General features: G+C 39.1%; 1 protein-coding gene across 1 annotated transcript in view; it reads right to left on the bottom strand.

Moving 5' to 3' along the window:
- Nucleotides 1-3,174: 3,174 nt before the first annotated feature.
- The window catches only part of TUBGCP6 (tubulin gamma complex associated protein 6), a 42,920-nt gene continuing 33,013 nt past the window's right edge, over nucleotides 3,175-13,081 (bottom strand). The window contains 11 exon segments of the mRNA XM_051795677.1: nucleotides 3,175-3,652; nucleotides 5,407-5,606; nucleotides 6,601-6,814; nucleotides 7,049-7,181; nucleotides 7,431-7,625; nucleotides 8,578-8,719; nucleotides 10,036-10,204; nucleotides 10,465-10,657; nucleotides 10,916-10,971; nucleotides 11,378-12,686; nucleotides 12,933-13,049. Of these exon segments, the coding sequence (XP_051651637.1) occupies nucleotides 3,561-3,652; nucleotides 5,407-5,606; nucleotides 6,601-6,814; nucleotides 7,049-7,181; nucleotides 7,431-7,625; nucleotides 8,578-8,719; nucleotides 10,036-10,204; nucleotides 10,465-10,657; nucleotides 10,916-10,971; nucleotides 11,378-12,686; nucleotides 12,933-13,049 (2,820 nt within the window). The 3' untranslated portion in view covers nucleotides 3,175-3,560.

Raw genomic sequence — 13,081 nt, 5'->3', positions numbered from 1 at the left:
GCCTGGTGACAGCTGATGGATGTGAATCCAACAGGAGGGTTTCACAATGCTGTCACATCCAGTGTAAGATCACACAGTTATGGGTGAGTTCTAAATAATGCAGCCACTACCTCTGTTACATCTTTTAACTTGACTTTGTTCTTCCTGCATTTACAGTGGGACCTTTTTTGTGTGCAGTGACATTTCTCAGTTCCTCTCAACTGTATAAAAATGTTGCATTCAGTCCCCCCACCTTCCCGTAACACTTCTGTTTTCCCTCATTCCCAAATCAGCCATGGAACTGAAGGATGCAGCTTCCCTGTGTCAGGGCAGGTACCATGGCATATAGATCAAAGGACATGAGGGGCAGTGATAAAGCTCCAGACACACATGAGTATAGACTGTACCTTCTTCTGTTCATGCAGTTCTTGCAGCAGATGCATAATTAATAGGGGAGCAGAAACGCAAAGGGAACAGACAGGCTTATCTGTCTCTCCAAGGCATGCAAAAAATCTGAAGCTCCCTGCTGCTCTTCTCCTCCCCTGCTGCTGTTTTGGCTGGGCAAGGACAGTGCTGCAGCACTGCAGAGCTCTTGCTGAGCGTGCACCTTCAGCAGGTAAACCCAGAGGTGAGATTTAATGATACTTTGGGCAAGTATAAACAGAAAACATTTTTTTTTTTGTAGACAAAGCAGACTTACAAAGCTTACTTCATGGGTTTTCTATTCTGGAGTCAATTTAGAAGTTGGCATTTTTATACAGTAGAACATTAGATCGTTGCATTGTTAAATAGCATTTCCTCTTTTTTTTTTTTTTTTTTTAAGTGGCACAAAGTAAGATGGATACTATTACCACTTTTTCAGGTGGAAAATCTAAAGCACCAAGAGATTAGGTGATTTTGCTGAAGACAGCAAAGCCATGCTGGCTTCCAGGCCTGGCTGGTGACCGAACAGGTTTTCCATGCCCTGAGCAGCAGTCTCTGGTGTGGTCCATCAGCTGCACGCAGAAATGAAAAGGACCTGGGCTGACACTGTGGGCAGTGATGAGGATCAGTAATAGGCAGCTTCTACCTCCTCAGCTTGTCAGACAGGAAACCTCCCATCTGAAATGCTCTTCCCCTGAGTTAATTCAGCACCAGGACTGGCATTACCGCACTCCTCTTAAGTAAACTGTGGCTTTTCTCCTCTGTTCTTTTGCAGCCAGAAAACAAAAGGTGATCCAGTCACCTTTAAACCTTCCCCAGAAGTGGAGATAGCAGATCCCCTCTCAATGAATGTGAAGCCAGGGCAAAAGGAGGTCAAGGAGGGAATGCTCTTGAGCTGCATCTGGCAGGCCCCATACACTGCAACTGTGCTGGCTGTGGGGCTTTTCACCCTTCCACCTTTATTTAGGAGTTACCAGTGCCGAGGTGTGGATCAGAATTCTGATTTGTAGATGATTTTCACTCCCTTGCACTCAAAAGTTTTACTGTCCAGAAAAGCCAAGAGCTAATACAACCACTTCAATATGAAGTGCTTGTATAACACCACAAAAGTTGAAGATACACATTACTTTTTCTAGTTTGAGGACATTCTTGGTATTTCTTAACTGCCCTATTTTCCAAATCAAAGTTAATTTTCTGTTGTGCAGTGTCTGGACAGGACAGAGTTAACCTTCTTCCTAGCAGGCTGTTACAGGGCTGTGTTTTGGATTTGCAGCTAAACCAGCCATGTTTTGGCTGTTGATGAACCCTGTTTGCACAGTGTCAAGGCCGTCTCTTCCCTCCCTCAGCCCCTGCCCAGGAGGCAGGCCAGCAGCTGGGAGGGGACACAACTTGAGCTGGCCAAAGGGCTAATCCATGCCCTATAGCATCGTGCTTGGCAATGCAAATGGGGAGTGGTGGTGGGGGGTATGTGTCTTAATTTCCATACTTTGCTCTCATTTTTTTCTTGAAGACTTTTGTCTCTAAAGAAGGAGATCATCCCTCTGAAATTGCACCTGAAGCTCTAACTTTGCAGTATTCATCAGGGCTTGCATTTGAGAAGTTTTTAGCTATTACTAATCCTGCCCTTCTTTTCCATCACTGGGGAGCACTCCTTCAGAAGTCAAGGGAGAAAAGGCTGCTCCTCTTGTGTAATTGTACCAGGACTTTTAATTTAGGTGCTCTGAATCCCTTTTTCTCTCTTCCCTCTTTCTTACCCTCTCTTGGCTGCCCATGTCAGCAGCCAGGTAAGGCCTTCAGGCATTTTGAAGAGCTGACTGCAGGTATGTGTGCTGTTCCTCCAGAAGTTACACTGGGTTCATGGGAAAGATAAACCTTTGTCTTTCTACAATTACAGTGCAGTGCCAAGCTCCAAAGTCTCAAACACAGAAGCTGTGTGGCTGCTCTCTGCTGGGAAGTCTAGGTGCTTCACGACAAGACATCAGTCTGCACCAGAAGGTACACATACACCCAGTCCTACAAATTCCCAAAATAGCTCTCTGCCTGCCCAGGCAACAAAATAGCTCAGTCTGCAAGCCACTTGCTCTTTCAATCCCCTGTTCTGTAGAACAGAAAGCAGCTAGTCAATTAAATACATCACAGATAAACAGCATAGAAGATGTATGTTACAACTGTGCATTACCACATTTTTATACTGACTTTGGAACCAGAGCAGGAGCAGAAACACTCAGGTCAACTTCATCGTTGGTATGTGAAGTCAACTTCACTCTAATGCTTATTTCTATTCCAGAAAAAAAAAATAAAACTACCTATACATCATCAGAAAATATTCTTATTCAATATTTCATGGTATTTTTAACTTGCCAGCCAGGCCTGTACCTTTAAATAAGTGTTCCCTAATCAGACGAACAGCTCCTGATGAATATATCCACATTTTAAGCAACTGTGACTCCTGGATCTCCAAATCAACATATTTCAAAGCTGACTGCCTCTCTAAAACATTCTCATACCATGAAGTTGAAAGTTCAGTTGTTTCTTTTCACAATACAGAAAAAAAAGAAGGAAAAGGAAAATTATTAGCAAATTGAAAATGTGATCCTTCAGTTGAAAGCAGGAGTTGGAATATATTGGGAATTACAGTTTTGTTGTGCTTTAGTGATGCTGAATTTCTGTTTTAGGTGTTTTACATAATCACCACAAAATAAGATGCACTGCTTAAATTAGGTATAAAGAAGCTAAATTTGGCACAAGTTATCCAACAATTACCAAGTGCAGTTTTAGAAAGTATCTGTTAATTTATTTCATATACATGTATTTACATTCAAGGAAATTCACACCACTGAAAATACAACATTTACACATTCACAGATATACAGTTTTGCACTCTCTCCTGTGTTAAGATCAGGCACTCAGCTTTTCTCTCTCTGCAATAATGACAACATCAATTTTCAGCAGATCAAACAACTGGCAGGTTTGGTGGATTTTAAGCATCATCATGCTCTGTATGTGGTGGTTATTTTCTTCATGCTATTACATAGTGGGTTATTTCAATGAAGAAAAATGCCCCTTGCATGGCATTTGCATAAGCTTCTATAAATCATAAGCATATATTTTTTTTTCTGTTTTACTATGTTATCAGTGATCCTTACTCTATATACAGTTCAGTTATCCTTGTAGTAGTTATTAAAGTTGATTCGCAGCAGAAAGTCCTCCAGATGTGGTTGGTATCCTCTATTTACAAGCTTTGTTACCACTGGAAGAAAAACAAAAAAAATAAGCTTCAACTAAGATTAATATTCTAAAGTCAGCCTTGACATTAATTAAATGTGCCTTTAATTAAAAAAAAAGCCTAATGCAGAAATCTGAGGACAATAAAAACAAATGTACATTTCAACGTAACTCCAGTATCTCTTTCTAGAATTATAAACTATTTCAAAAAAGATGCAAAAGAAAGACTATGTATTATTCTAACAAAGCATTTCCTTATCAAGTTGCATTCACAGAAACATAGAGATCATAGAATCTTTCACAGTTAGGTGGTATTGTTCTTATCATAATTTCAACTGACCAGGAAGTATGTTTAGGTCCTCTGGTGACCTCTGTGAAAGAAGTAGCTCTGCTGAAGTTTTCTTGAGCAAAGTCCATTGTGAAAGAGAAAACCAAAGAGAAATTCCTAGGACAAACCCCTCAGGTGCTATGAATGAACAAACTGACTGCTCTAAACATCCTTAATTACAAAGGAAAAAAGCCAAGAGAAACTCCCTGAGCTCACAAATATCCCATGCACTAATATAAAGGGAATTAGCAAGCAGCAGGAGCATGCAAGGAAGAAGGGAAAGTGTATTGTTAGAAGTTAGGGCCCGAGCCAAAGCCATTGAAGTCCAGACAACTTTGTATTGGCTTTCAATGGATTCTGGATCAACCCATTGTGGAAAGAGAACATTTTACAATACATGGTGACTGAAGGTACAAGTGGAGATGAACAAGCACACATTTGCTTTGTAGTGCTTAATAATGAGGGTGTAAAGAACTGGGTCACTCATCGAGTTTCCTTACGGAATGGTCTATTAATCTCTGTCCATGAAGCAACCATAGATCTCGTAGTATGGGCTTAGGCGGCTCCCAGAGGTGTTCTGACTTCCTGTAGAATTTGGAAGCAGCCATTCTAACTCATCCTGAAATATCTGTTTTTGGTCCTTTGACACCATTTTTGGACACCCTTAAAGAATAAAAAGGGCAGCTCATTTCCTGAAGAATATAGTCTGACTAGAAAATATTCTAGAAAAATAGATCTAAGAAAAACAGTTGCATCTCCTTCAGGAATTCGGGATTTTCTAAAAAAAGGAACCCAAACCCCATGAGCCATCTTTGTACTAGAGGAATCATAAGGAACTTGTACTAAAAACAAAAGCAAGATCTGAAAGAGAAATGGAGAGGAAAGACAGGTAACCATTTCTTCACGCTATAGCCTAAGCTGACAGTGAGATAAAATTTTATCATGTTAAAGGAAAGTACATTTGGCAAATGATCTGTGTAGCTGAAAAACACTTGCCTGGAGCGCTGGCTTTAAGCTCCAACTAGTGCTAGGAGGCTCTAGTTCAACACAGGAATCAGAATTTTCAAATCTCATACCCATGGTAATATTCAACTAGTGCATATATATCTAAAATTACTTCTAAGTGGTATCTACCTATCTCTCATTGCTGCCAATAAAAATGTATGCACATATATAGAGCTAAATACCAAATTCTTATTTTGTAAATTAAGTTTAGCAAAAACTTACAGACAGTTTTGGGATATCTGTTAGATTTCTTTTGTGGACATTTTAACTAATGGACATACAGATCTTTGCAAACCACAATAATGCAGTTTTCATTTGGGAACTACATTTTCTAACACTAAGTACACACATCTTCCTACTTTTATGTTATACTACCAAAACATCTTTGTAATTTTTTCAGTTGTCAGTTATTTTTTCTTCTATCTAAAATTTATGCAATTTCTCACCTTTGAATAAGAAGTGAGAGTAATACTTGAAGGTATTGTATGACTGCTGCATCAGACCAAAGTTGGGATGAACAGCCATTTGCTTCCCTGCATCGAAGCTCCATGACTGAGAGATGAGCTGGCTGCGGAACTTCAAAATAAGGCTGAAGATGCTATGTATGATGTTCATCACAGGGGCTGCCTTCTCTGTCAACAGACCCCTAAGAGAAAACAAACACAACTTTAGAAATTAGTTGACATAATTAATTGGTTGTAAGACTAAAAATACAAAGGGGTGACAATCCTTTAGGTTAAAGGTAATTGCTTGAAAAAAATCCACAAGACTGCGGCCAACTGTAATGGGGATTTTAAACGAGGTGCCTAAAACTAACATAATTTGCTTGCACTTCCAAGAAACTGATATTTGCCCCAGTGTATCTGATTTCTAGAATTACATCTGTATTTGCAAAAGAGATGACATTTAAAAACATTATGCTCTCAGTCTCTTTAAACTTTAATCCCCTTTCATTCCACCCCCTGGTATCCAAACAGCAGCTCTAACAAGTTGTTTCTGATTAAAACCGAAAGAGACATGAAAGGAGAGATTTCTTCTAGTTTATAATTTCTGTTCTTTATCATCTCTTCTCCCTCCATATCACCACTTTATCATTCCAGTGTATACTCTTCAAGAAGAAACCAAATAAACTCTAGGCTTCTTTCCTCTTGTTCACACCACCCCTCTGCCTCATATACAGTAACCAAGGAGCTAAAAGCTTGTGATTCCTGAAAGACAGGTGTCTCTTGCACTGCTCATAAATGTGGACAGAGGCATCTTTTTGTCCCTTCAAAGCCCAGCCCTGGTCACTGCACGTATACTAAAGGCACACAAAAGGTACAGGAGAAGCATTTTACATCCTTCAGCAAGGCTTACTTGTGCACACTACTCATGCTGAATGGAACAGAAGTAATTTACAAAGGCTATGACAAGGATGGGCTGAAAGAAAAACAGAACTGTGGCAAGAGCCTTAGTTTAGAGCTCTTAGGTCAGAGCTGTCCTGAGTAGAATGGAAACTTCCTGAGGCACAGTGAACAGGAGCATATGTAAAGACTACTTAGTGTGTCAGGTAGAAGTCAGTTTTGCACAAATACATTAGGCTAGAACTGGCCACTCCATTAACTTAAATATTTGAAGTAAAAATAAGAATGGTAGCTTGCCTGAAGATTGCTTTGTTGAGGTATTCAGCATGTGTTCTGTGAATTTCTTCCAGGTTGCCCACAGAAGACAGTTTGTTTCCAAATTCGCACCATGTAACATGAAGAATCTGATTAGCAATGTAACCTTGAATGACTTTCACAAAATGCTGCATTTCATGCTTATACAGCTGGAGCTGTCGAAACTGAACAGAATTTGACGCGTGACTCACTAAAGCTGAAAATAAAATCAGAAATACATTATCATCAGCATCCACAGACACCATCTAAAACCAGGATTTTTAAAGTAATGAAGGTTTCTGTTAGTAGAGTCCGTCTAAAATGCCAAGGAAGATTCTTAAAGAAATTGTGGCTTTTGAAGCTTGATGTGACTGTTTATAAGCAACTGTCTAGCAGAGGGTGCTAAAGGCACTTTAAACAGCAGGTTCTCTGGTTCACTCCTTATACTCACCAGTACGTTTTAAGTGAAACCAAACATCCTTGAGAGTCCACACCATGTGCTTCAGCTGAAGCAAAAAGGAGAAGATCTTATTGTACTTATTCATGCAGCTCTCAGTAATGACAATGTTCAGAGGCCAGTCAACCTAAAAGAAATAACAGTGCTGATCATACTACATTTTTAGTTAGAAATTACAAGATTATTAAAAATACAAGTATTTCAACAATTTAATGTATGTACTTTAATAATGTAATGCAATGGCCAGGCTAAATAAATCCTGTAACTTCCATTACACAATTATTTTACTCCATTCTTAAGAACATATTCACTCTAGCATGGTACATAAGAACCATGGCATAATTGCACTGTTCTACCTTTCTGCATGCTTTCTTACCTTGTACCTTAGCTCTAAGCAACTCAGAGCATCAGGTGCATTGGGCTTGAACACTTCTGGAAGATACTTGAGGGCAAAAGAAAGATTGGAAGCAAGCTGGGTATCACCATGAAGACTGTACTGTAATGCTTTATTTAAAATAGAATTAAGAACCAGTGGATTCAGCAATTCACCAGGTGTCTGTCCTGATCCAAGCTAGGGACAAAAAAAAAAAAAAAAAAAAAAATCCTGATTACACAGTAAAGAGTCTTGGCTCCTGAACACAGGTGAATTAAAGCAGAATGGTAAAGTGGTGACAACTCTGCCTGGACTGGAAATTTTTACTTCTGCTGTAGGGATGCATGAACAGCATAAGAAGCAACTTTTGAACTATTGCTGTTCACAGCATGAAGGTAATCTCATACCTGCACTGATTTATTTTCCTTTGTCTGCTGTGGTTCAGGAGCTGCTACACATTCCTCCAGCAGGGAATACAGTTTTTAGAAAGCCAGGGACAGAACTGGTATCTATCGGACTCGAATCTGCCTATTTCATCAACTCAGCACTCTCAGAGGTTTACAAATAAAGCTATTCATTGAGTGCTTTCTCCAGTTGGGTCTAAAGCATTCTCAGGATTCACAGAAATGCCTTAATTCCCCTACAGCGCATATCTCCACTGGCAACCAGCCATATTAACCCAGGCTATCCCTCCTACCTTGCTGTCTTCCCCACAAATACAGCAGTGAGTCATGAAAATACTGTCTCATCAGAGGGCCCAGCACTCTCCTCTCTCTGTTTAAGTATACTTAAGGTAAGAGTAGGTATCTTGCAACACAGGGCTTTCCAATGGATATTAGCGAATGGCTACAGGCTCTCCAGCCCTGCTGCCAGCAGATGGGAGGGGACAGCAATAATGCAGCAGTTTTCACAGTAAACAGTGAAATACCCTTCCATGACTCCTTATCTGCCAAAGACCTCCTTTTGCCTCTGTCCTTACAGTGTTAACAGTTTCTTGCTGCAAGACTTCTCAACACAGTACAAAAAAGGAAAATGTCAAAAGCTAGGATTCTAATTCACACCATTCCCTCATTCCCATCCAAATTAATTCAGAGACATCAAGCCAAAACAGACAACTCAAACACAACGATTAAGACAACAAAGCAAATACCTTCTCAAACAACAGGTCACTGAGTGACTGAGCAAACTCCCCATCTTCCATTAACAAAAAGTGTCTCAGTGCTTCAAAATGCTTCTCTACGTTCAGCTCCACAAAGTAGTAATCAACTATTGCTTTGTTCACAAGAGAAACACTAAAATAAAACCACAGAAAAGGTATTAGACTTACATGCAACTCCTTCCTTACTGTTAACATTCAGCTGTAGCTACATCAGATTAATGCTCCAGAACTTAAGACAGGATGATATTCACATAGGCAAAAAAACAAGAGCCAAAAAGTCTTCATCCAGAATTTACCAGAATTAAAACCTATAACTTCAGGTAACTGGGTTTTGAACAGTACTGGGGATGTATTTTAAGACCAGCTGCATATAATAATCTTTAGAGCATGCTGCTGGGCCTGGAGCAAGATTTTATCAATAACCTTCTTATCTCTGTCATCTACAAAAACAGATTAAGAAAGACTATTAAATCCCCAAGAAGAATAACTAGTTGGTAAAGCTCTGTCACTAGACACTGATGGCAGGTCTACACTACAGTTTACAGTATAGTGTAGGTATTCAACCTAGCTTTAAACAATTTAACTTGCCTATCAGGGATTGGCTAATTCTGCCAGCACGCAGCTCTGGTTTGCTCACTTTGCTTTGCCAGATGCATGAATCTGTACACAGATCATTCTGGGAGCCGGTCTGGATGTTTAAAATTAAGTTAGATAATTATATCTTTCTACATTGCACCAAACTTGGGAGTATAGCATACTCAGAGCTAGTAAATGGAAATTCAGACCTACAAGAAAGCAGATTGTAAAAGGGGAATTAACGCATCTGTAAACAACTGTTTTTGTGACAGAAGCTAATCTTGTACATAATAACAAAAACTTTTATTTAAAACACCATTAGATATACTCACAAAACAGTCTGACATATATGTGGTTTCCCTATATATCCCAACTGTAACAAGAATAGTTTCTATTATACTTCAAAACAGCCCTGAAGTTGGAATTCCCATAGAAACATGAAATATACCCTGATCAATATGCATGAGTGTTCACATAATGAAAAGATTTTTCTTTTTTTAGTCCCTTAGTTTTCATCTGCCAAATAAAAACACATACATTATAAAGAACACACCTTCTTTTTAAAAGAACAATGAAACCAATCTTGTCAAAATCACTGCTGCATAATCCACAAGCCGGAGAGCAAACACTTCCCTCTAAGCCCTTGTATTTCAAATAGACATTCAAATTTTTAATTCACACATAAAAATCTAAGTTTATGTTACTATTTATCATGTAGATCTGAACTTTTTAATTAGTAATGGACCATCCACTGAACCACTTCTAGGAGCAAAGAGAAAATTTAAGAGAACACACCTTTGTGCAACTCTTGTCTCAAAACAGAATACAACATTAAAATCTAAATTAATTGCTAAATTTCTAATAAATACTCACTGAGACACAAGTGGAGCAGTAATAGAACGTTTCATCAGCACTGGCAAAGACAAGAGCTCACTCAGCTGTACAGCAGTTTCATCTGTTGCCGACTGCACTGTAGGATCCACAGGAAAAGTATACGATCTTGGTATCACATGATGCAAGAGATGAGAAACTGGTAGTTCTGCTAAATTTAAAAATATATAAACATTGTAAGTTATTATATTTAAGAAGTTTGATAATATGTTCCTATTAAACTCTACAAACACTTCTAGGGTAGAAAATCATAACGTCTCATCTTTGTGCCTATGAGCAAATTGTTTGGCTATTGCAGTTCATAACATCAATAATTTACTGGTAAGTCAGGGGTTTTTTTTTGGCACTCAGCTTTCTTGATCAGGTTTACCATATCTTCTATTGATCTACTGTTCCAACAGTTCTACTTACACATCAAATCATAACTATCTTGATATTTTTCAATACAATACTGATCTGATAAGGCTTTCAAATAAGCTTGTTCTTTCTTCCATGTATCTTCCTCTTCCCCCTCCTCCTCCTTAGTCTTGGAAGCATTAGCTTCAGCAATTAAGGTTTCCTGAGGCACAGTATCTTGTGGAATGGCTTTTTCAGGTTCTTCTGCCTAAAACACATAAATGGACAATTTTATGAGAGATGCTGGCTTTGTCTACTCAGGCTTAACGTGTTCTTACAGGTAACTGACCAGCTGTTCCAACTGAAAATACAAGCACCTACTCACCTGTACACTTCAGACAGGTGAAAACAATATGGTTTTACAATGACTACTAGATTAGGAGAGAAACTTAGTACCTGAACTACCAGTGTGTCTAATTCTTCAAAGGAAAAATAAATCTTTTCAACAACTACTTTTGTTTCTTACCTGTATGCTCTGTAAGGAGTCTGGAGAAGGGTCCTTGTTGACCACGTCTGCAATTACTGTAAATACAATTAAAACCAGCATTTACTTAGACCTACTTATAATACTTAGTTCATACTTCAGATCTGCTCCTCATGTTGTTCAAAATTTCTTTACAAACCATCACAGAAATAACGACTCCAATAAGAGTCCCTCCCAATTGCCCCACTCAAGTATTTTTATGCATGTTCACTACTCAAGAACCCACAAGGTCCTGTTTCATAAAGTTTCAGGCTAGAATTTTTTAATGCTCTGTCTCTTGTCTATAGAAGGCAAGACTAAGCTCTATTCTTTCCTCTGAATTCTAGCAGTATCTGAAAAGTTATGCAAGGAATTAAGTAGTAAGTACCCATTTTGAACACAAACATTTACAGTTACTTTCACAAGCCCTTAAATGCTGACTGAATAAATTTAATTTCATTTTACCTTCTTGTTTCTTTTCATTTTCTTCTTTATCATCTTTAATATTAGCATCAGGAAAGTCTGTAACACTGTCAGACATCTGTGACTGTGGTAAAGTTTCTTCCCTAACTTGTGACAGTTTAACTTCCTTTCTGCTCCCTTCAGCAGGAGATGACTCCTCACTGTACAGAAGTGTCTGTACTGTGGAGTCGGATGAAGAACCTGAAATGGTTTTACGATGAGGTATTGGATCATTTTCTGTAGATGGGGCCCACTTCCCTATTTGGATGCTTGACTGGGATGCATGTCCAAATGGGCTCCAGCGGGATGTCAAAGGCTCCGTATCTGAAACCAGTTCTCCGATTTTGATGTGTGACTGTGACGCGTGCCCATGGACGTTCCAACGAGGTCTGGCTGAGACCACCTCCGACACGTTTTCACCAATCTTGATACTGGCATCAGATGCATGGCCATGGATGCTCCACCGAGGCCTTGTAGGAGCTACATTTGACACATATTCTCCAATCTTAATATTGGCTTCTGAAGCATGTCCATGAATGTTCCACCTAGGCCTTGAGGGCTCTATCTCTGAAGTATATTCCCCAATTTTAATATGAGCTTCAGAAACATGCCCATGAATATTCCATCGAGGTCGGCTAGATTCAACTTCAGAAACATAGCTGCTGATTTTTATATGGGAGTCTGAAGAATGCCCATAAGGGCTTGAATGTGGCTGGTAAGTGTCCACTTGAGGTACATATTCTCCCACTCTAATGCTGGCATCAGATGCATGTCCATGCATATTCCACCGAGGCCTTCTGTATTCCACATCAAATACATTTTCTCCAACTCTAACATGTCCCTGCCAAGTTGCAGATGGTCTGAGGACCGTATTAAAATCATACTCTGTTTGCTGATGCAATGGCACGTTGTCTTCTCCTTCTGGTGCTCCTCCCAAGACAGGCTGACTTTCACTTACTTGAGAAGTCTCAGAAAGATCTGAGTTAATATTTCTGAATGCTTCATCTAGCGAAGATCCTTGTATGCTAACGGCGACAGACTGTTCATCTTGTGGCTTTGATAAGAAATCTTCTATATTCACATTGGATTCAGGTACGGAGTCAGCACAACATAGAGGACTGCAAGCTTTCTCTGAACTTTGGAGACTGCTTTGAGATCCTGCTGCTTCAGGCTGAAAATGCTGATCAGCATCATTATTTGCTGTCTCTGGCATAGGCAGTGCTTTGTCAGCAGAAGGAGCATATTCCTGTTCGGGCTCAGATTCTTTTCTGTCAATTGCCTCATTAGAATGCAGAGGTTTCACAGAAGACACCTAAAAAAGAAATAATTATTACACTGTATGGCTAGTCACATAATCAAGCTACTAATTAGGGTACCACTTCATTACAGGATTTAGAATTTTCCAATTTTTCATACGTACTGTAAGTAAGTGATAACAACTTATCCTGTTGTTACCATGAACCTTGTGTTTACTAAACTGAAATGAACAGTGAAATTAAACTCCCTTTAGGGAAACCTGGAACAGTAACTTGGAGTTTATGTAAGAAAATGAACTCACCTGTGAAGGTGGATCTTTCTCAACAGAGTTTTTATCCAAAGTCAACTGGCACTGTTTATAAGGAATAATATCTAATTTTCTCCTGTAGTTTCCATCTGGAAGTTTTTCAAGCATTTCCTACAAGTAAAAGAAAAGACAAACCCAAAAGT

This window comes from Manacus candei, unplaced genomic scaffold (genome assembly GCF_025592945.1).
Source record: "Manacus candei isolate 608988 ecotype Guabito, Panama unplaced genomic scaffold, ASM2559294v1 h1tg000043l, whole genome shotgun sequence".
Classification (NCBI taxonomy): domain Eukaryota; kingdom Metazoa; phylum Chordata; class Aves; order Passeriformes; family Pipridae; genus Manacus; species Manacus candei.
This window is presented reverse-complemented; position numbering and strand designations above follow the sequence as displayed.